The sequence below is a fragment of the Artemia franciscana genome, chromosome 13, assembly GCF_032884065.1.
Source record: "Artemia franciscana chromosome 13, ASM3288406v1, whole genome shotgun sequence".
Classification (NCBI taxonomy): Eukaryota; Metazoa; Arthropoda; class Branchiopoda; order Anostraca; family Artemiidae; genus Artemia; species Artemia franciscana.
The window spans coordinates 26,723,784-26,748,205 of NC_088875.1; the positions used below are offsets into that span (position 1 = coordinate 26,723,784).

General features: G+C 33.4%; 2 protein-coding genes across 2 annotated transcripts in view; both read left to right on the forward strand.

Annotated features, from left to right (window-relative positions):
• Nucleotides 1–24,422, forward strand: part of LOC136034734 (uncharacterized) — a 119,049-nt gene that overhangs the window by 16,681 nt on the left and 77,946 nt on the right. The window lies entirely within an intron of this gene.
• Nucleotides 1–24,422, forward strand: part of LOC136034732 (negative elongation factor D-like) — a 58,934-nt gene that overhangs the window by 12,305 nt on the left and 22,207 nt on the right. Inside the window, exons 5-6 of the mRNA XM_065716101.1 lie at nt 9,546–9,676; nt 18,423–18,613. Of these exons, the coding sequence (XP_065572173.1) occupies nt 9,546–9,676; nt 18,423–18,613 (322 nt within the window). The remainder of the gene's footprint in view (nt 1–9,545; nt 9,677–18,422; nt 18,614–24,422) is intronic.

Genomic DNA, 24,422 nt, shown 5'->3' on the forward strand with positions numbered 1-24,422 from the left:
AGTTTCCCAAAATTTCCAATTCCTGTTATGGCTTCTGTAACCATTCTCGTCTCGGACCTATTCAGTCGTAGGAAATGTTTAGTCTGGGTGGCGTTTAATTTGGGAGTAATTCTTTCGTTTCCTTACATCCCACCTTCATATGCCAATTTTGTTCCGCTCTCTCATTGCTCCAACCCTTCACCGTGGCCTTGCAGCAACTCTGAGAAATCGGGATTAAAGGTTCTGGACCATAATATCTTAGTGATGTCCCAGCCTCTCCGGCTTCAGCTGCCATCTCATTGCCCTTTATTCCAGGGGGCCCTGGGACCCACACCAAAGTAATTTGGTTTCTTTTGGATTCCAATCTTTTCAGGGCTTCGTAGCATTCCAATTCTCTGTTTGCCGGCTCTTTACATTCTGAAGAGCCTTAAGGCATGCTTGATTGTCAGTTAAGATACATATATCTTTACCTGTACTTCGCATTTCCAACAATCTTCCGGTTGCTCTTTCTATTCAGAACATTTCAGCTTGAAAAAACGTGTAGCAAATTTTCCCGCGTGATAACTAATTGCCTCCTGGTCCACATCAGGAATTTTCTAATATATTATTACTTTTGCCCCCAATTTTCGATCAAAGAGCGAACCATCATTATAACATATTATCGCGTTACTTTATTGGAGTAGCTCTATTGGAGTTTCCTTTCTGTCATTCATGACAATTTGAAATTGCCTCCCCGGAATTATTTTTGGGATAACATTACATATTTAGGCTTCTGGAGCTTCACGCACTGAAGTAATGAGCTACAGATGCCAACATGATCTTTACTTTTCCCATTTCGTATCTGCTGTGTTTGGCTCCTGTGACCGTTTCCGTAATCTGACAGCACTTTTTAGTGCTTTTTTTTCTCCAGACAATTTTCTACGAGTAGAAGTCCCAAGATAAAGTCCATGGATGCTGTAGCAGTTCCATGATATGCTGATGTAATTATTAGGCATTCTAGCCTTTGCACTCTTATCAATGGGGTTATGTGGCTCGTAATTCAAGTTGAATTGACCCAAATCCCTATTCCACAGGACAGAATCGGCCTAATTACATATAATAATGTAAATTCACTTGTTGTCAAAAAGTATATCTTATTTTAGTGCTATCCCTCTTACCCAAGCTGATTTTTAAAGTAATGCTCCAACATTTATTGAATGGTAAAATCAACCTTTATTTTTAGAATTTATTGTAGAAGGAACACGGTGACATTTCAGAGAATCTGGCCGTGGTTTCACTCAAATCTGATCTCACAACCCAGAGAACTGACTGTTGAAAAAATACATGTGTTACATTATCTTGTCAAAAATGTCATCTATTTGAATATTACCTTGAATCATAATAAGTATATATATATATATATATATATATATATATATATATATATATATATATATATATATATATATATATATATATATATATATATATATATATATATATATATATATATATATATATATATATATATATGCTAGTTGTTGGGGGGGGGGCGCTTCGCGCCCCCCAAGCTCCCCCGCGCGCGTAAGTCGTTACGCGCTATATTAGTTACGCGCCATTGTGGTTGTGTCCCTGTGTCCCACCTGTGAATAGATATATATATATATATATATATATATATATATATATATATATATATATATATATATATATATATATATATATATATATATATATATATATATATATATATATACTAGCTGTTGGGGTGGCGCTTCGCGCCACCCCAACACCTAGTTGGTGGGGGCGCTTCGCGCCCCCCCCAAGCCCCCCCGCGCGCGTAAGTCGTTACGCGCCATAATAGTTACGCGCCATTGTAGTTGTGTCCCTATGTCCCACCTGTGAATATAGATAGATATATATATATGGTTTTAACTACGTAAAACTTGCGAATATACAACATTCTTTGCTGTCCCATTGTCTTTGCATATAAATAGATTGTCAGGTTTACCGACTCTTGAACATGCAACATATAATGGTCCATGGGAAAACAATCTGTATTCAGATCTATACCTCATGATTCTAATGATTGCCCTTGAGCTTTGTTGATGGTTATTGCTAATCGACCATTCCATGTCCCGGTGTCCCGGTCGTCATTTACATCCCCCTGTTTCCCCCGGTGTCCCCGTTGTAGTTGTGTCCCGGTCGTCATTTTCTCCTTTATTTTTTTCCTTTTTTTTCTTTTTTAGCTTATTTAGATTTTTAGATTTTTTAGTTTTTTTATTAGTTTTTAGTTTTTTTTTTTTTTTTTTAGTTTTTTTGTCCCGGTCGTCATTTATATCCCCCTGTTTCCCCCGGTGTCCCCGTTGTAGTTGTGTCCCTGTGTCCCGGTTTTTAGTTCTTTTAGTTTTTACCTTTTTTAGTTTTTTTTAGTTTTTTAGATGAAAATTTTTTTTAGTTTTTTCCTTTTTTTCTTTTTAGTTTTTTATTGGTTTTTACCTTTATGTTAGCTTATTTTTCAGTTTTTTCCTTTTTTTTAGTTTTTTTTTATTTTTTTTTTTAGTTTTTTACCTTTTTTTAGTTTTTTTAGTTTTTTCAGTTTTTTTTAGTTTTTTAGCTTTTTTACTTTTTTTATTAGTTTTTAGTTTTTTTGTAGTTTTTGCCTTTTTTAGTTTTTTCAGTTTTTTTTTAGTTTTTTATTGCTTTTTACCTTTTTTTTAGCTTATTTTTCAGTTTTTTCCTTTTGTTTAGTTGTTTTTAGTTTTCAGTTTTTTTAGTTTTTTACCTTTTTTTTAGTTTTTTTAGTTTTTTAGCTTTTTTATTTTTTTTTTATTAGTTTTTAGTTTTTTTTGCAGTTTTTGCCTTTTTTTAGTTTTTTTAGTTTTTTAGCTTTTTTATTAGTTTTTAGTTTTTTTTGTAGTTTTTGCCTTTTTTTAGTTTTTTTAGTTTTTTAGCTTTTTTATTTTTTTTATTAGTTTTTAGTTTTTTTGTAGTTTTTGCCTTTTTTTAGTTTTTTCAGTTTTGACGTCACCTGATCCAGTTTTTTCAGGTGACGTCACCTGATCCACGATCCACAGATCCACAGACAACTTATTTTTATATATATAGATAGTTTTTTTTTTACTTATGTCCTGGTCGTCATTTATACTCCCTGTGTCCCTGTGCTTTGTTGATTGCTAATCGAACATTCCTTTTGTCCTGGTCGCTTTCTCTTTGAGTGTCGTCATTTATTAGTTTTTTCCTTTTTTTTTTAGTTTTTTATCGGTTTTTACCTTTATTTTAGCTTATTTTTCAGTTTTTTCCTTTTTTTTAGTTTTTTTTTATTTTTTATTTTTTTTAGTTTTTTACCTTTTTTTAGTTTTTTTTTAGTTTTTTTAGTTTTTTAGCTTTTTTACTTTTTTTATTAGTTTTTAGTTTTTTTTGTAGTTTTTGCCTTTTTTTCGTTTTTTCAGTTTTTTTTTTAGTTTTTTATTGGTTTTTACCTTTATAGTTTTTTTAGTTTTTTAGCTTTTTTATTTTTTTTATTAGTTTTTAGTTTTTTTTGTAGTTTTTGCCTTTTTTTAGTTTTTTCAGTTTTGACGTCACCTGATCCAGTTTTTTCAGGTGACGTCACCTGACACATCCATCCATCCATCCACAGACAACTTATTTTTATATATATAGATAGATAGTTTTTTTTTTTTACTTATGTCCTGGTCGTCATTTATACTCCCTGTGTCCCGGTGCTTTGTTGATTGCTAATCGAACATTCCTTTTGTCCTGGTCGCTTTCTCTTTGAGTTTCGTCATTTATTTTTTTCTTTTTTAGTTCTTTTAGTTTTTACCTTTTTTAGTTTTTTTAGTTTTTTTTTTTCTTTTTTACTTCTTTTAGTTTTTACCTTTTTTAATTTTTTTTTAGTTTTTTAGATGAAATTTTTTTTTAGTTTTTTCCTTTTTTTCTTTTTAGTTTTTTATTGGTTTTTACCTTTATATTAGCTTATTTTTCAGTTTTTTCCTTTTTTTTAGTTTTTTTTATTTTTTTTTTTTAGTTTTTTACCTTTTTTTAGTTTTTTTAGTTTTTTTTAGTTTTTTTAGTTTTTTTACTTTTTTTATTAGTTTTTAGTTTTTTTGTAGTTTTTGCCTTTTTTTAGTTTTTTCAGTTTTTTTTTAGTTTTTTATTGGTTTTTACCTTTATTTTAGCTTATTTTTCAGTTTTTTCCTTTTTTTTAGTTTTTTTAGTTTTTTACCTTTTTTTAGTTTTTTTAGTTTTTTAGCTTTTTTATTTTTTTTTTATTAGTTTTTAGTTTTTTTTGTAGTTTTTGCCTTTTTTTTAGTTTTTTTAGTTTTTTAGCTTTTTTATTAGTTTTTAGTTTTTTTTGTAGTTTTTGCCTTTTTTTAGTTTTTTTAGTTTTTTAGCTTTTTTATTTTTTTTATTAGTTTTTAGTTTTTTTTGTAGTTTCTGCCTTTTTTTAGTTTTTTCAGTTTTGACGTCACCTGATCCAGTTTTTTCAGGTGACGTCACCTGATCCACGATCCACAGATCCACAGAAAACTTATTTTTATATATATATAGATAGTTTTTTTTTTTACTTATGTCCTGGTCGTCATTTATACTCCCTGTGTCCCGGTGCTTTGTTGATTGCTAATCGAACATTCCTTTTGTCCTGGTCGCTTTCTCTTTGAGTTTCGTCATTAATTTTTTTCTTTTTTAGTTCTTTTAGTTTTTACCTTTTTTAGTTTTTTTTAGTTTTTTAGATGAAAATTTTTTTTAGTTTTTTCCTTTTTTTCTTTTTAGTTTTTTATTGGTTTTTACCTTTATTTTAGCTTATTTTTCAGTTTTTTCCTTTTTTTTAGTTTTTTTTATTTTTTATTTTTTTTAGTTTTTTACCTTTTTTTAGTTTTTTTAGTTTTTTTAGTTTTTTAGCTTTTTTACTTTTTTTATTAGTTTTTAGTTTTTTTTGTAGTTTTTGCCTTTTTTTAGTTTTTTCAGTTTTTTTTTTAGTTTTTTATTGGTTTTTACCTTTATTTTAGCTTATTTTTCAGTTTTTTCCTTTTTTTTTAGTTTTTAGTTTTTTTAGTTTTTTACCTTTTTTTAGTTTTTTTAGTTTTTTTCAGTTTTTTTTTAGTTTTTTATTGGTTTTTACCTTTATTTTAGCTTATTTTTCAGTTTTTTCCTTTTTTTTTAGTTTTTTTTAGTTTTTAGTTTTTTTAGTTTTTTAGCTTTTTTATTTTTTTTATTAGTTTTTAGTTTTTTTTGTAGTTTTTGCCTTTTTTTAGTTTTTTTAGTTTTTTAGCTTTTTTATTAGTTTTTAGTTTTTTATTGGTTTTTACCTTTATAGTTTTTTTAGTTTTTTAGCTTTTTTATTTTTTTTATTAGTTTTTAGTTTTTTTTGTAGTTTTTGCCTTTTTTTAGTTTTTTCAGTTTTGACGTCACCTGATCCAGTTTTTTCAGGTGACGTCACCTGACACATCCATCCACACATCCACAGACAGACAACTTATTTTTATACTAGCTGTTGGGGTGGCGCTTCGCGCCACCCCAACACCTAGTTGGTGGGGGCGCTTCGCGCCCCCCCCCCCAAGCCCCCCCGCGCGCGTAAGTCGTTACGCGCCATAATAGTTACGCGCCATTGTAGTTGTGTCCCTATGTCCCACCTGTGAATATAGATATATATATATATATGGTTTTAACTACGTAAAACTTGCGAATATACAACATTCTTTGCTGTCCCATTGTCTTTGCATATAAATAGATTGTCAGGTTATCCCCCTGTTTCCCCCGGTGTCCCCGTTGTAGTTGTGTCCCTGTGTCCCGGTCGTCATTTATATTCCCTGTGTCCCGGGTCCCGGTCATCATTTGTATCCCGGTGTCCCGGTCTGTATATACATTCGTTTTTTAGTTTTGTTTTTCTCCTTTATTTTTTTCCTTTTTTTTTCTTTTTTAGCTTATTTAGATTTTTAGATTTTTTAGTTTTTTTTATTAGTTTTTAGTTTTTATTTCTTTTTAGTTTTTTTGTCCCGGTCGTCATTTATATCCCCCTGTTTCCCCCGGTGTCCCCGTTGTAGTTGTGTCCCTGTGTCCCGGTCGTTATTTATATTCCCTGTGTCCCGGTCGTCATTTGTATCCCGGTGTACCGGTCTGTATATACATTCGTTTTTTAGTTTTGTTTTTCTCCTTTATTTTTTTCCTTTTTTTTTCTTTTTTAGTTTATTTAGATTTTTAGATTTTTTAGTTTTTTTATTAGTTTTTAGTTTTTTTTTCTTTTTAGTTTTTTTGTAGTTTTTACCTTCTTTTTAGTTTTGTTAATTTTTTTTTTACTTGTGTCCTGGTCGTCATTTATACTCCCTGTGTCCCGGTGCTTTGTTGATTGCTAATCGAACATTCCTTTTGTCCTGGTCGCTTTCTCTTTGAGTGTCGTCATTTATTTTTTTCTTTTTTAGTTCTTTTAGTTTTTACCTTTTTTAGTTTTTTTTTAGTTTTTAGTTTTTTTAGTTTTTTACCTTTTTTTAGTTTTTTTAGTTTTTTAGCTTTTTTATTTTTTTTATTAGTTTTTAGTTTTTTTGTAGTTTTTGCCTTTTTTTTTAGTTTTTTGTCCTGGTCGCTTTCTCTTTGAGTGTCGTCATTTATTAGTTTTTTCCTTTTTTTTTTTAGTTTTTTATTGGTTTTTACCTTTATTTTAGCTTATTTTTCAGTTTTTTCCTTTTTTTTAGTTTTTTTTTATTTTTTATTTTTTTTAGTTTTTTACCTTTTTTTAGTTTTTTTTTAGTTTTTTTAGTTTTTTAGCTTTTTTACTTTTTTTATTAGTTTTTAGTTTTTTTTGTAGTTTTTGCCTTTTTTTAGTTTTTTCAGTTTTTTTTTTAGTTTTTTATTGGTTTTTACCTTTATAGTTTTTTTAGTTTTTTAGCTTTTTTATTTTTTTTATTAGTTTTTAGTTTTTTTTGTAGTTTTTGCCTTTTTTTAGTTTTTTCAGTTTTGACGTCACCTGATCCAGTTTTTTCAGGTGACGTCACCTGACACATCCATCCATCCATCCACAGACAACTTATTTTTATATATATAGATATATATATATATATATATATATATATATATATATATATATATATATATATGTTTTTAACTACGTAAAACATGCGAATATACAACATTCTTCGCTGTCCCATTGTGTCTCGGTCGTCATTTCTGTCCCGGTATCCCAGTTTGTAATTTCTCTTTGAGTGTCCCGGTCGTCATTTATATTCCCTGTGTCCCGGTGTCCCGGTCGTCATTTGTGTCCCGGTCTGTAATTTCTATTCGAACAATCCCTGTGTCCCGGTCGTCATTTATATATCCCGCCTGTGCCCCCGGTGTCCCCGTTGTAGTTGTGTCCCTATGTCCCGGTCGTCATTTATATTCCCTGTGTCCCGGTCGTGATTTTTGTCCGGGTGTACCAGTCTGTAATTTCTCTTTGAGGTTCCCGGTCGTCATTTATATTCCCTGTGTCCCGGTCGTCATTTGTGTCCCGGTGCACCCGGTATGTAATTTCATCAGTTGACAAACATGACGTCAGTCGACAAACAACTTCATGGTGCATACAGCTCAATCCTTATAATGACGTCAGTCGACAAACATGACGTCAGTCGACACACAAACATGACGTCACCCGACACACACACAGACACACAGACAACTTATTTTTATATATATATATATAAAAATAAGTTGTTAAGCAATTCTTAACAACTGAGCGTTTCGCTTATGAAGAATAATATCTCGAGGTAAAAACTGATCACCGACCATAACGATTGCCACTTCGTCGATAGTTGGAGCATTGTATCTACGCACATGTTGGCCAGGAGGCGTTTTGTCAGCGGAAATAACAATTTTATGCGTATCAGTAGGCATCAAATCGATGGCTGTTTTGAACAGACGCACTAAATTATTATTTTCATGGAAAAGATGTTGCAATTGGGAAACGATTGTCATTTCAACGTTGGGAGAAATTTCGCAACTTGCATTCAATTCAGAATTTCTATCACTGATGAAGTACAATTGTAAAAATTTATGATTCTCGCCTGAGAATGGTAGAAGGGACCCTGCTCTATGATAAATTTGCCCTTTTACTTTGAAAGTAGGCATAAATTGATCTTGATTTTCGATTTGGGCAACAGACGACGTCATTTGGAAACATGAGTTATATTTTCTGATCTGTGATAAAAAAAAAACGCTTAGATTCTGACGAAGTTCCAGTAAGCAAAGTCTTCAGTGGCTCTGGTGGTGCAGCCAATAGAGGAAGTTTAACTTTTCCTGAGGCGCAACACATTCCCATTGTTTCACCATTGAATTTCAAGGCCTTTCAATAGGGACAAATTTTAGACATAGTCCCGATTTGAACACATCTACTCAAGCTATAATCATCGACTGGGCTGTACCTGAATGCCAGGCGATAACTTTCAGGTTGCTCTGATTCCTCGGCACGCTTTCTTTTCTTACTTTCTCTATGAGCAGCAAGCCTGATTTCTTGCTGTTCTTGTGATTCCTCGGTACGCCTTCTTTTTTCACCTTCTCTTTTAGCAGCAAGTCTGGTTTCATGTTGCTCTGGTAGTTCCTCGGCGCGCCTTCTTTTTTCGCTTTCTGTTTTAGCAGCAAGTCTGGTTTCGCGTTGCTCTGGTAGTTCCTCGGCACGCCTTCTTTTTTCACTTTTGCTTTTAGCAGCAAGTCTGGTTTCATGTTGCTCTGGTAGTTCCTCGGCACGCCTTCTTTTTTCACTTTCTCTTTTAGCAGAAAGTCTGGTTTCGCGTTGCTCTGGTAGTTCCTCGGCACGCCTTCTTTTTTCTCTTTCTCTTTTAGCAGCAAGTCTGGTTTCGCGTTACTCTGGTAGTTCCTCGGCATGCCTTCTTTTTTCACTTTCTCTTTTAGCAGCAAGTCTGGTTTCGCGTTGCTCTGGTAGTTCCTCTTCCTCGGCACGCTTTCTTTTCTTACTTTCTCTATCAGCAGCAAGTTTTTTGGCATAGACTCTTTGAGCATCTTCCTCGGCTGTTGCCATTGTAAGTTCATCTGTCATTTTACAGTTAAACATTAATAGATTTCTCCGTAAACGAATGTCTTAAATACCTTTAATGACGTCACCGTCATAACAAATATGACGACAACTGACTACCTTTAATGACGTCATCGTCATAACAAACATGACGACAACTAACTTCATGACGTCAGTCGACACATAAACATGACGTCACTCGACACACACACACACACACACAGACAACTTATTTATATATATATAGATAATATATATATATATATATATATATATATATATATATATATGTAAAAAGTAGCTTTCAAATAAGCCCTTAAACATCAAATAAGCCATTATTAATTTATAACGTGCTTTTAGGCTTATTCACAGTGAGATTTTAGCAGCTCTGATATTCCAATCTTTCTAGAGCATGGCATTAGGTGATGCTAGTGGCCAGGTTTAGAAGTTAAACCTCGATTGTCATGGGTTTTGAGTTTAACTGAGCTCAAATTTTTAGAATTGATTATATCTATATAATATTAAAATCTGATTTTGATGATGTGTATGCAAATCGTCATTTTCAAGTAGGGTATATTGTATTTTCTAGAAAATTGCATGCCATGGGAAACATACTTTCATATTTAGTCAATTACTGCTTCACGTTTTGTCCCAAGAGCCAAAAGGAGGTTCCACAATTTGTAGACTATCTGAAGAGATAACTCGAGCTGCTTTGAAAGAGTAAGTTTCCTTTTGTTGTTATTTTCTTTTTACTTCTGTCTTGTAATTGCTAAAAAAAAAAAAACGCCGTCAATCTTTGCTAATGTATGTAGTAAAACTCAAACAATGACTATGACTAAACTATTCTCTTCTACGCTTAAGGATGCACCCAAGGGTCGTTTTTATGGGACTTGGTATTTACCAGGTGACATATAGCGATCGCAAATTCTGTCGGTCTGTTGGTCCCGGTTTTGCTAGTTTAGGCTTTTCCAGATAAGCTAGGACGATGAGATTTGGCTGGCCTATCAGGGACCAGACCAGATTAAATTAGAAATAGTTTTTTTCCTGATTCGACCATCCGGGGGGAGTTGGGGGACAGTTAATTCGGAAAAATTAAAAAAATGAGATATTTTTAACTCACGAACAGGTGATCTGATCTTTATGAAATTTGACATTAGAAGGATATCGTGTCTCAGAGCTCTTATTTAAAATCCCGATCAGATCCGGTGACATTGGGGGGAGTAGGAGGGGAAGCCTAAAATCATGGAAAACGCTTAGAATGGAGGGATCGGAGTGAAACTTGGTGGGAAGAGTAAGCACAAGTCCAAGATACGTGATTGACATAACCGGAACAAATCCGCTCTCTTTGGGGGAGTTGGGGGGGGGGGAGTTTAATTTTTAAAAAATAGAAAAAATGAGGTATTTTTAACTTACGAGTGGGTGATCGGATCTTAATGAATTTTGATATTTAGAAGGACCTCGTGTCTTAGAGCTCGTATTTTAAATCCTGACTGGTATTAAGCCTCTGATTTTCCTTTTAAATCAGTCTATTGATTCTTAGAATTTTGCTAGAGCTCATGCCATATGAGCTATTGGCTCTTCTGACCACGTCACAAGTGCCATATTGGCTCTTTGCTCTTGTTTAAATAACACTTGGATACCTGGCTCTACCTCAACGGAAATTTCGTCCTCTCCACAGTAATATCCTCTGAACAATTCAATCATTTACCCTGGACACTTACCCTCAACATCTCCACGCGTAAAACTAAATTGGTAAAAAAGACATGTTTGGAAAATTCACCCAGTGTAAATTTTCCCCTGAAAAGTGCTCATCATTGAAACTTCCCTCTCCCTGGTAAATTTTCTTCGTGCAAAATCCTCCCTGCAGAAATTTTTCCCCCTCACACGAAAAATGTGTGTGTACTTCCCAATTACAAATACCATACGTAAATAATGGGCAAATTTTATAACTTAACAACCTTTTCCCGTGGGAGGGAACTCTTTTGCCCCTTAAACAGGGCACTAGAACTTTTATTTTGTTAGAATGAGCCCCCTTCTGACGTTGTAGGCTCAGTGAGTCGATACGATCACCCGTGAAAAAAAAAATACACATCCGTGATCTTTCTACTGGCAAAAAATTATGAAATTACAAATTTTTGCAGTTATGAGCTTGAAATCTCTACAATAGGGTTCTTTGATACGCTGAATAGGATGGAATGGTTTTAATTAAAATTATATTACTTCAAGGGGGTCTTTCCCCCTTTTTTCAGAATTCCGAAAAATTTTCTCAGGCTTTTCTCATAGCTTTTGATTGGTAAGACCAAACTTAATAAAACTTATATATTTGGAATCAGCACAATAAGCCAATTCTTTTGATACATCTATTGGTATCAAAATTTCGTTTTTTTTAGAATTTCGGTTACTATTGAGCCGGGTCGCTCCTTACTTACAGTCCGTTACCACTAACTGTTTGATTACCCATCAAAATCAAAACAGAGGTCATTAAAATATTGATCTTTTTTTCTGCATTACCAAAAGTATTGTATTCATACAACTTTACAGTTTCATGAAATATGATTAAACAAATAGAAAAGGTTTTTCAACTAAAGTGTGGAGCAAGTTTAAAACTTAAAAAAATATAGATTACTCTGTATATAAGGAGGACTGCCCCCTTCTCAATACCTTTATCATCAAACACAAGTTTTTTAAGTGCTTTGAAAAATCTTTTTTTTTTTCAATTGTAAATTTTCTTAAGAAAATTGGACAAAATATGTTTCAAATGTGTTACTTGCTTTCAGTTGAAAAGCTCTTTTTTATTTAGCTTCTGTTTTTTTTTTTTTCAAATCATACCCAGGCCTAACCAAGATTTAATTTGAGGTATTGGTCCTTTAAATCCCTGGTTAATGGCTTTTAAAATGTGTGAATCAATAATTGCACGTTTATTATTACCGTCCTACGTTTAAATTTGCACTTTCAATTTTGTATAAAACTTGAACATGCTTAAAAAATTGGTGACGATTAGTAATTTTTGTAAAAGTTCTAGTTAATATTACTACTAAAGAATTTCAGTTGGAAGAAAAGGAGTATTATTATTTGTGTGGATGGAAATTCTGTGAGACTTTTCATCTTCTAACATTTCTGAAGCCATCACAATCTCTGCAACAGGGTTTTCTTATCAATAAATACATTACATTCATTTGTTTAAGTACATTGAATGAAGTTTAAATACTTCATATAAATAGAAAAATATTACCATTTAAAATTGCTGAAAACTAAATTCCTAGCAGTATTTGCCACCCCAAAGAAATTTCCAGGTGAGGCTGATGATGGCCCGTCTGCTTGTATTTTTTTAATGTCTGAATGTATATGGGATTAAGTTTTATAGGAAGAATTTTCTGCTATGAAAGAGGTACATTTACACGGCCAGCATAAAATTAAAACTTGGTGTCCATGCAGGCAGGATGATTTTTGAGTATCTCTACTCCTTTTGTAACCTATTCTAAGGCTTGGGAAATTGCATAAAGACAAGTCTACATTTGTTATAATCAACGGAAGCAATAAATCCAACTCTGTGCTTATAGATATGGGAATGTAAATTTGAACTCTGTAGAAACATTTTAATTAATTCCTACTCCTCCCCCTTCCTCTTTCAACATGAATATGAAGCCTCATGAAGAGTAAGCAGTTTGTCCATTAAAATGTATTTTTTTAGGAATCTATCATACCCCATCTAAACAATAACTCACCCCCATCTTCATTATGGCTGATACGTAATTACAGATCACCAAACATAACCGAATTTCAATACCAATAGGCTAAAGCAAATCAACTTGGTTGAATCCAGTACTGTCACCGTATGGCATTACTTCTTTCGCAACCGGGAAGCCTAAAATATAGTTATTGATACTTCTAAATCAATTAGCTTCTCACAATTTTGAATTGACTACAAATTCGTCGTCTTCGGGGTAAAGTCGTAGTTTAGTGCTCTAAAATTGCAGAAAATAAGACTTTCACCTGGCCCAATCCGTATGGTCACTTAAAAAAAGTGCTTTAAGTTTACGTTTGAATGAGTTCAACTGCCAATTATCTTGGACCTTTGGTTTGATTAAATAAAAAAGAACAAGTTTTTTTTTAACTTAAAGTAAGGAGCAACAACCCCCTCCCCTCAACCCATCCCCCCAAACCAGAAAAATTCCCCTGATAGCGTCTGTACACTTCCCAATAACCATTACTATGTGTAAACACTGGTCAAAGTTTGTAACTTGCAGCCCCTCCCACGGGGACTGTGGGGGAGTAAGTCGTCCCCAAAGACAAAGTTATTAGGTTTTTCGACTATGCTGAATAAAATGGCTATCTCAGAATTTTGATCCGGTAACTTTGGGAAAAACATGAGCGTGGGAGGGGGCCTAGGTGCCAACCAATTTTTTTTTGTCACTTAAGAAGGGCAATAGAACTTTTAATTTCCGTTAGAATGAGCCATCACACGACATTTTAGGACCACTGGGTCGATTCGATCACCCCTGGAAAAAAAAAAAAAAATAAACACGCATCCGTGATTTGTCTTGTGGCAAAAATGTAAAATTCCACATTTTTGTAGATAGGAGCTTTGGAATTTCTACTGTAGGGCTCTCTGATACGCTGAATTTGATGGTGTGATTTTCGTTAAGATTCTATGATTTTAAGGGGTGTTTCCCCCTATTTTCTAAAATAAGGCAAATTTTCTCAGGGTCGTAACTTTTGATGGGTTAGTCTAAACTTAATGAAACTTATATATTTAAAATCAGCATAAAAATGCGATTCTTTTGATGTAACTATTGTTATAAAAATTCCGTTTTTTAGAGTTTCGGTTACTATTGAGCCGGGTCGCTCCTTACTACAGTTCGTTACCACGAACTGTTTGATACAATCAGCCATGTGAAAAAAAGTAAAACAAATAAACATGCATCGACGATGTTTCTTCTGAAAAAAAAAAATACAAAATTCCACATTTAGAAGATTGGAGCTTGAAACCTCTACCGTAAGGTTCTCTGATATGGTGTATCTAATAAAGGGATTTTCAATAAGATCGCTTGCTTTTTTGGGGGTGTTTCTCTTTTTTCAAAAATCAGGCAAATTTTCTCAGATTTTTGGTTTTAGGGGGGTAACAATAAGCTGAAAGAATTTTATATATTTAGGATCAGCATAAAAAGCCAATACTCCCGGTGTAGCAAGTGTCATTAGAATTCCATTTTTAGTTTTGATTAATATTGGCCCAAGTCACTTTTTACTTCCAGTTTTTTTATCACAAACTATTTGATAAGATTTTCTTGTGATGAAAATTTTTTTAGTTGTATAGGACAACAAAAAGAAGGAGTGTCAATTTGACAGCTGGATAGTGAGTTTGAATTGTCCTGTTATGAAAGAGGCACATTTACTCGGCCAGTATAAAATCAAAACGTGGTGTCCGTGCAGGCAGGATGATTTTTGAGTATCTCTACTCCTTTTGTAACCTATTTTAAGGCTTGGGAAATTGCAAAAAGGCAAGTCTGCATTTGTTATAATCAATGGAAGCAATAAATCTTTCTCTAATTTTGGTTTGAATTTGATTTCTTTCAAAACTAAGTGCATAATAATTAAATGTATTTTTGGTGGAATAAATTGATCCCTTTGCCAGGAATTCTTATCGTTTAAAATTAATTTTATTTTGTTTCATTTTGCATGCAACTTAATTGCTCTTTTTGTGAGGGTTTTTCCCTAAAAGTATATAAAAATAAACTTATTACTACGAAAAAATATCCTGAAATATATTCACTGTTTCCCAACCTCCACTGCTGTTTTGGTGTGTGGCCCTCCTGAAAAATTTTCTGACGGTGCCCTTGAATCTAGTATATTCAAATAAGTGACATAAACAATTGAATTCAGCATATCTAAGAACTCTTTTGTAGCCTGGATCTGTAAAAATAAAAAATCTTGTACTTTTCTTCGAGTAGCATATTCGCGGACAAGTTTAATTTGTCTGCTCTATCCCCAAGGGTGATTTTATGGAAATACTCCTCTTAGAATATCAGGAAAAGATCTGTTTGAACAGAAATAGAAAGTTCTAAATATTGATTTTGGAGACAAAAGGAATCATGTCACAGAAAAATGGTAATTTCTCCCATTTGATTGTGCAAAACTTAGATTACCGTCTTGTGGAACGAAACACTAATTTTGGCCCAAAGAGGACAGAAATGCTAGTGGGTGAACTTTTTGAGATGGGTGATCAATTTACAACTATAATAATAATAATAATAATAATAATAATAATTTCTTATTGACCCACCAACATGGTAATAAAGTGGAGTAACAAAAACAAAAGAAAAACACATAAAATAAAGAGGTACTTGTTAATTATACGGAACACACCTAAGAAGTAAAGTTATGTTAATCCTTATGAAAAATGCCAAAATGTGATCAAAATGCAATACATTTAGTTTATAAAATAATATAGTTTGGGCTATATATTTTCACATTGGGGGATTTTAATTAAAATTTTAGTGGATGCTTCCTCCCTCTTTCAAGCCCAGGCAAATTTTCGAAGTTTTTAAGCCTTTTATGGGTAAAACGAATCTTAATGAATCTTATATATTGGGAATCAACATAATAAGCCAACATAATAATAAAAAATAAAATAATCACTCAGAGAGAGAAGAGCAAAAAGGAAAAAAAGGAAAATATAAATAAAAGAAAAACTATAGATAACAAAATTAAATGTATTAAATTAATTAAATAGACTCCAATAAATAATAGCAAATATATGAGAAAAATAAATAAATATATAAAAATAACTTCTAAGAAGCCAAAGAATTTTGAACAATTTTTTGAACAAACTGAATGAGTGATACCTTCGAGCTGATTCAGGCAACTTATTCCATACAATATGACTCGCTATTGAAGGACTAAAATCTGATCTTACGCGAGGAGTAAAAGGAACTTGAATATGATTTTTTGTATCGCGAAGATTATAATTATTTGATCATAGGTAAAAGATGGCAGAACACTTAGGGGCCGTGGAAGGTCATCATGAAGCTGAGTAAAAGTGAAACATGCACACGAAAGAATATACAGTGACTCGAGATTAAGTATTGGTCTAACTCCTGAACGACTAGTTTCCTAAATGAGGTTTCTATCTTTATTAAAACCTTAGAAAGTGGTTTTAACAGTGAAGGAAAGGTTGATATCCATACTATTGGACAGTAAGAAACGTACGATTGGATCAAGCAGTGAAAAAAAAAAAATTCAAAACCGATCCTGGAAAAGTATGTTTAAGTTTCCATAAAATAACAAGGCTCCTGCATATCTTCATTTTAATCAAATCAGTGTGACGCTTGAAAGATATTAGAAGTAAATTAGATGTTAGAAGTAAAGATTAAAACCATTATACAATTCCCAGAGTATATATCCCCCTTGCCCCCAGCCGACTTCAATTATCAAACTACACTTGATTTAATCTATCTATATACATTACAAATCCTACTATAAAAAGAATTAAGTTCTATTTATTTTTTTCAGTGATTTCTTTTTTCATTTAGAAAATTATATTTAATGTATTCCTACATTCTTATTTTTCAATAAGACTCCATGTCTATTCTATTTAATATCCATGTCTATTCAAATACTCCACCATTCACTCCACTTTCAAAGGTTTTAGCAGAAAAAAGTCTAATTCAGAACTGACAGATTATAGAGAAAAAACGCATAAATATGAAGACAAAAATTCAACCTGAGCAAATGCTGTGAAATAGACAAGTATAGAACATTATTGTAATTCTGCGATTAACTAAGTTCGCCTATTACCTTGATGATAACGCTCTGTGGTCTATATCGGATATGGACGTTTTGTGGAAAATCGGAAGTTTCAAAGGCGGTATATTTGCATAAATGCTAATCTGAAACATATTAGGAACTGTTGTGAATTACTATTTGCTTTTTTTTTATTAATTAGCTTCTTGTATGACTTATTCAATTGAATCATGAATCTACGCGCTATATTGTTAAAAAAAACCTTAGATTTAGGGGAAAATCACTAGTTTTAGAACGAAAATCACTATAAATCACTAGACTGAAGGGAATCACTAGGCAACACGAAAAATCACTAGAAGTAGTGATAAGTCCCTAGGGACGGCAACGCTGAAGACAACAGTGTTTTTGTAACCCTATCTATCTCCCCCGAATGTAGTATTTTGAATCCCCTTGCCCTCTCAAAATTTTGTCTTAAAGTTTCAACTCGACCCTCCTGGTCGTTTCCGAAATCTTCAAGATAAGGTATGTTGACAGCCTGGGTGTTATACTATCTTTTAATTTACCTCAGTACTTAATGGTCAAAAGATTCAAAATTCAACTCGTACCTTGTTTAATAGTCCGAAAACTTTTAAATGGATTAGAGGCAATAAATCTTTTCATCCTCGTATCTTCTCACTTTAAACAAAAAATATGAAAGCCCATCTTCTCCAACCCCCACCCCACCCTCAGCGTTTCAAAAGTTTCAGCTCAATCCCCATATGTCGTTTCCAGAATGTCTCAAATATACCGTTTTGATAGCCTATTTACACAGCTTCTTTCAATTTACCTCTGCCCCACCTCAAAGATAAAATTGGGAGTCCACTTGACCCCCCAGTACCCCCTGAAAATTTCATATCGATCTCCTAAATCGTTCCTGAAATAATGCAGCTCTATGACTTTGATAACCTGAGTGGACATTGTTGGGTTCTTTTAACATTGCTACTTCACTGGGACTGGATTATAGTCCTAGGAGATCTTAATGCTAAAACTTTTAAACAAGTGGAAAGCTAAATCTCTAAACCCTTTCTCACTACGCTTCCTCCCTTCCTTTTAAGTCATTCTTGAGGTCTACTTGGTCCCCACAACGGTCCCTGAAGCTTTCAGCTTGACCCCTAAAGCTATTTTTTGAATTTGGCAGATTGGCTGTTTTGATTACCTCTCAACGCATAAAATCTTTTGATTTTTCTTGCTGCTTTAATTTGAATATAATATAAGAGCCGTGGAGGATTATAGTGCAAAAATGTGAAGGTAGTTCGGAGAAACGGGACTTGTAAGTCAGCCACTAAACTGTCCCTCTCCAAAGTCAAAATTTGGTCCACTGGGCCCGCCTATTATTCTCTGAAAGTTTAAACTTGATACATCAAGTCATTCAAAAGATAGTGTCTTAGAATTTACCTCGCTGCTTAGGCGTGACAAAAGAAAAAAAACTTATTTCCTATGGTGCTTCTTGTGCAGAAACGTTCAGATAAATTGAAAATCAACCTCTGATACGTTTTTGCCCTTGAAAGGCTCATAAAACTTGATTTTATTAAGCCATTTTTTTTAGCAATTGTAATGCTAACCAGGTGACATATTGTTCTTTGTCATAAATGTTGCCTTAATGATTAATGAATTATCGTAATTTGGTACCCTATAAAACGGTATTGTGAAATAAATTATGCTATATATATATTCTGGCTCTTTTTAGGAGTTATGACGTCACAGAAATCTTGATGGCTCTAAATGAGTCCGTCAGTTCCCATCCCAAAGCTGCGCATTCTTTATCAGCTATGTTATCCCGACGATCCTTAAACCCAGCAGATATTACTATATTGTGGAAGCTTTATTCCTCTTCAGATCCTCCTCCAGTTGATTTTCTACGAATACCACAATTCTTAGGTATGTTTCCTTGTATACTATTGAACTTAGTGCAATGTTCTTTCTTTTTTTTTTTTTTTTTTTTTTTTTAGTGTTTATACAAATCTGGGATATCGGTGAGTAAAAAAATCTTATTACTTAGGAGGAACGTCATGTTTGTCAGAAGTGACCTTAAAGTGCTTACCAAATTAATTCATGTTCAGTTACGCGCCATTGTAATTGTGTCCCTGTGTCCCACCTGTGAATATAGATAGATATTTATATGTTTTTAATTACGTAAAACTTGCGAATGGTGATTGCTAATCGAACATTCCCTGTGTCCTCGTCGTCATTTATATATCCCCCCGGCGTCCCCGCTGTAGTTGTGTCCCTGTGTCCCGGTCGTCATTTATATCCCTTGTGTCCCGGTGTCCCGGTCTTCATTTGTGTCCGGTTGTCCCAATCTGTAATTTCGTCAGTCGACAAGCATAGGAATAGGAATAGGTTTTATTTGCACAATCTTTCGTAGTCATAAAACTAAATGGCGCTTGTGCTTACAAAAAAGAAAAAGCATGACGTCAGTCGACAAACACTTTATGACGGAATAATGCTCAATCCTCATAATGACGTCAGTTGACAAACATGACGTCAGTCGACACACAAACATGACGTCAGCAGACAGACACACAGACGAACAACTTATTTTTATATATATAGATTTATATATCTATATCTATATATAAAAATAAGTTGTCTGTGTGTCGAGTGACGTCATGTCTAAGAAAATTGTTCAAAGGCAAATTTTGAATTTTAAGAAGATCGTGGACGGAAAAATGTTTAATTGTAAAATGACTGAAGAACCTACAATGGCAACAGCCGAGGAAGCTGCTCAAAAGACAAATTTTTAATTGTAAGAAGATTGTGGACGGAAAAATGTTTAAATGTAAAATGACTGAAGAACCTACAATGGCAACAGCCGAGGAAGCTGCTCAAAGAGTCTATGCCAAAAAACTTGCGGCTGATAGAGAAAGTAAGAAAAGAAAGCGTGCCGAGGAAAAAATAAAAAAAAGGAAAGAAACTGAAAAATAAAGGAGAAAAACAAAACTAAAAAAAAAATAAAAATAAAAATAAATAAAAAGGTAAGCACAAAAAAAAACTAAAGAGAAAAAAGAAAAAACTAAAAAAAAGGTAAAAACAAAAAAAAAACTAAAAAGAAAAAAAGGGGAAAAACACAAAAATTTATTTCATCATATACCAATTCAAAAACGAATGTATATACAGACCGGGACACCGGGACACAAATGACGACCGGGACACAGGGAATATAAATGACGACCGGGACACAGGGACACAACTACAACTGGGACGCCGGGGGGCACAGGGGGATATATAAATGACGACGGGGACACAGGGAATGTTCGATTAGCAATCATCATCAACAAAGCTCAAGGGCAATCATTAGAATCATGAGGTATAACTAAAAAAAAAAACTAAAAAAAAAGGTAAAAACTAAAAAAAAGACCAATTCAAAAACGAATGTATATACAGACCGGGACACAAATGACGACCGGGACACCGGGACAAAGGGAATATAAATGACGACCGGGACACTCAAAGAGAAATTACAGACTGGGACACCGGGACACAAATGACGACCGGGACACATGGAATATAAATGACGGCCGGGACACAGGGACAAAACTACAACGGGGACGCCGGGGGCACGGGGGATATATAAATGACGACGGCGACACAGGGAATGTTCGATTAGCAATCACCATCAACAAAGCTCAAGGGCAATCATTAGAATCATGAGGTATAGATCTGAATACGGATTGCTTTTCCCATGGACAATTATATGTTGCATGTTCAAGAGTCGGTAAACCTGACAATCTATTTATATGCACAGAAAATGGGACAGCGAAGAATGTTGTATATTCGCGAGTTTTACGTAGTTAAAAACATATAATTATGTGTATATATATATATATATATATATATATATATATATATATATATATATATATATATATATATATATAAAAATAAGTTGTTTGTCTGTGTGTCTGTCTACTGACGTCATGTTTGTGTGTCGACTGACGTCATGTTTGTCGACTGACGAAATTACAGACCGGGACATCGGGACACAAATGACGACCGGGACACCGGGACATAGGGAATATAAATGACGACCGGGACACTCAAAGAGAAAGCGACCGGGACACAAGGAATGTTCGATTAGCAATCACCATCAACAAAGCACCGGGACACAAATGACGACCGGGACACAGGGAATATAAATGACGACCGGGACACTCAAAGAGAAATTACAGACCGGGACACCGGAACACAAATGACGACCGGGACACCGGAACGCTAAAAAACTAAAAAAAAAGGTAAAAAACTAAAAAAAGGAAAAAAACTAAAAAAAAACTAAATTTTATTAAGTTTATTTTGTAAAAACTACAAAATAAACTAAAAAGAAAAGAAAACTAAAAACTAATAAAAAAACTAAAAACTGAAAAAGAAAAAAACACTAAAAAAAGGAAAAAATCTGAAAAATAAAGGAGAAAAAGAAAACTAAAAGCCGGGACACAGGGAATATAAAGGAAGACCGGGACACTCAAAGAGAAATTACAGACCGGGATACCGGGACACAGGGAATATAAATGACGACCGGGACGCTCAAAGAGAGATTACAGACTGGGACACTGGGACACAAATGACGACTGGGATACTGGGAATATAAATGACGACCGGGACACAACTACAACAGGGATGCCGGGGGCACAGGGGGATATATAAATGACGACGGGGACACAGGGAATGTTCGATTAGCAATCACCATCAACAAAGCTCAAGGGCAATCATTAGAATATCGAGGTATAGATCTGAATACGGATTGTTTTTCCCATGGGCAATTTTATGTTGCATGTTCAAGAGTCGGTAAACCTGACAATCTATTTATATGCACCGACAATGGGATATCGAAGAATGTTGTATATTCGCAAGTTTTAATGACGACGGGGACACAGGGAATGTTCGATTAGCAATCACCATCAACAAAGCTCAAGGGCAATCATTAGAATAATGAGGTATAGATCTGAATACGGATTGTTTTTCCCATGGACAATTTTATGTTGCATGTTCAAGAGTCGGTAAACCTGGCAATCTATTTATATGCACAGACAATGGGACATCGAAGAATATTGTATATTCGCAAGTTTTACGTAGTTAAAAAAATATATATATTATATATCTATAACGAAAAGATAAATCTTTTTTCTTTTATCTATATTCACAGGTGGGACACAGGGACATAACTACAATGACGCGTAACTACCATGGCGCGTAACGACTTACGCGCGCGGGGGGCTTGGGGGGCGCGCCACCCCAACAGCTAGTCTATACATATAAAAATAAGTTGTTTGTTTGTGTGTCAGTCTGTCTGTCCGCATATGACGTCTGAATTATTTCATCATTTACCAATTCAAAAACGAATGTATTCAAGCCGAAGTAGCTGAGTTGATAAAGCGTTATGTTCCAGGTTCTAGGTCCGAGAGGTTCCAGGTTCGAACCTTGGCTTTAGCATTAATACAAAAGAAGAAAAAACTAAAAAAGGTAAAAACTACAAAAAAACTAAAAAGAAAATACTAAAAAAACTAAAAAAGCTAAAAAACTAAAAAAAAAAGGTAAAAAGCTAAAAACGGAAAAAGAAAAAAAAACTAAAAAAAACTAAAAAAAACTAAAAAAAGGTAAAAACTACAAAAAAACTAAAAAGAAAAAACACTAAAAACTAATAAAAAAAAAACTAAAAAACTAAGAACTGAAAAAGAAAAAAAAACTAAAAAGAGGAAAAAAGCTGAAAAATAAAGGAGAAAAAGAAAACCAAAAAAAACTAAAAATAAAAAAACTAAAAATAAAAAAACTAAAAAAAACTAAAAAAGGTAAAAACTACAAAAAAACTAAAAAGAAAAAACAATAAAAACTAATAAAAAAACTAAAAAACTAAGAACTGAAAAAGAAAAAAAAAACTAAAAAAGGAAAAAAGCTGAAAAATAAAGGAGAAAAAGAAAACTAAAAAAAAATAAAAATAAAAATAAAAAAACTAAAAAGGTAAAAACTACAACAAAAACTAAAAAGAAAAAAGAAAAAAAACTAAAAAAGCTAAAAAAGGTAAAAACCAAAAAAAAATAAAAAGGAAAAAAAAAATTTATTTCATCATATACCAATTCAAAAACGAATGTATATACAGACCGGGACACATGGAATATAAATGACGACCGGGACACAAATAACGACTGGGACGTGTGTGTCGACTGACGTCATGTTTGTCGACTATAAATGACGACTGGGACACAGGGACACAACTACAACGGGGACGCTGGGGGGCACAGGGGGGATAGATAAATTACGATGGGGACACAGGGAATGTTTGATTAGCAATCACCATCAACAAAGCTCAAGGACAATCATTAGAATAATGAGGTATAGATCTGAATACGGATTGTTTTTCCCATGGACAATTATATGTTGCATGTTCAAGAGTCGATAAACCTGACAATTTATTTGTATGAACAGACAATGGGACAGCGAAGAATGTTGTATATTCGCAAGTTTTACGTTGTTAAAAACATATAAATATCTATAACGAAAAGATAAATCTTTTTTCTTTTATCTATATTCACAGGTGGGACACAGGGACATAACTACAATGACGCGTAACTAATATGGCGCGTAACGACTTACGCGCGCGGGGGGCTTGGGGGGGGGTTCGCCACCCCAACAGCTAGTCTATACATATAAAAATAATTTGTTTGTTTGTGTGTCAGTCTGTCTGTCCGCATACGACGTCTGAATTATTTCATCATTTACCAATTCAAAAACGAATGTATTCAAGCCGAAGTAGCTGAGTTGGTAAAGCGTTATGTTCCAGGTTCTAGGTCCGAGAGGTTCCAGGCTCGAACCTTGGCTTTAGCATTAATACAAAAGAAGAAAAAAACTAAAAAAGGTAAAAACTACAAAAAAACTAAAAAGAAAATACTAAAAAGAAAAAAAAACTAAAAAAGGGTAAAAACTACAAAAAAACTAAAAAGAAAAAAAAAGTAAAAACTAATAAAAAAAACTAAAAAAAAAGGAAAAAAGCTGAAAAATAAAGGAGAAAAAGAAAACTAAAAAAAAAATAAAAATAAAAATAAAAAAACTAAAAAGGTAAAAACTACAAAAAAAACTAAAAAGAAAAAAGAAAAAAAACATTCTTGGCTTTCCCATTGTCTGTGCATATACAAAGCCTTATGTACTTATAATGACGTCATATGCAAACGCTCTTTTTACAAACAAACAAACATGCATACACACAACTCGTTTTTATATAGATAGATAGATAGATAGATACAATACAAATTGACTGCGTAAAACTTGCAAATTATACAACATTCTTCGCTGTACAATTGTCGCTGCATATAAATAGATTGTCAGGTTTACCGACCCTCGAACATGCAACGTACAATTGTCCATGGGAAAAACAATCAGTATTAAGATCTATACCATATTTTTCTAATGATTGACCTTGAGCTTTGTTGATGGTGATTGCAAATACTAATCGAATTGGGAATTGTAATCTTTTAAATTGAAAAGGCAGATCCGTTGGAATCATGGGAATGTGAGGAATAAGAACAGCCTCACCCTCAAAAGGCCCTGTCAAGATTGTGGCCTCTATTACGTTTTCCATTGTTTTTTTTTACGGCAAGTCGCGTACCATTGCAAAGCTTTGGTGGGTTGATATTTTTTAACAGTATTATTGGTACTCCTATTTTTAGTTGTAGCACGTGTGGTGGAAACCCTGAAAGAT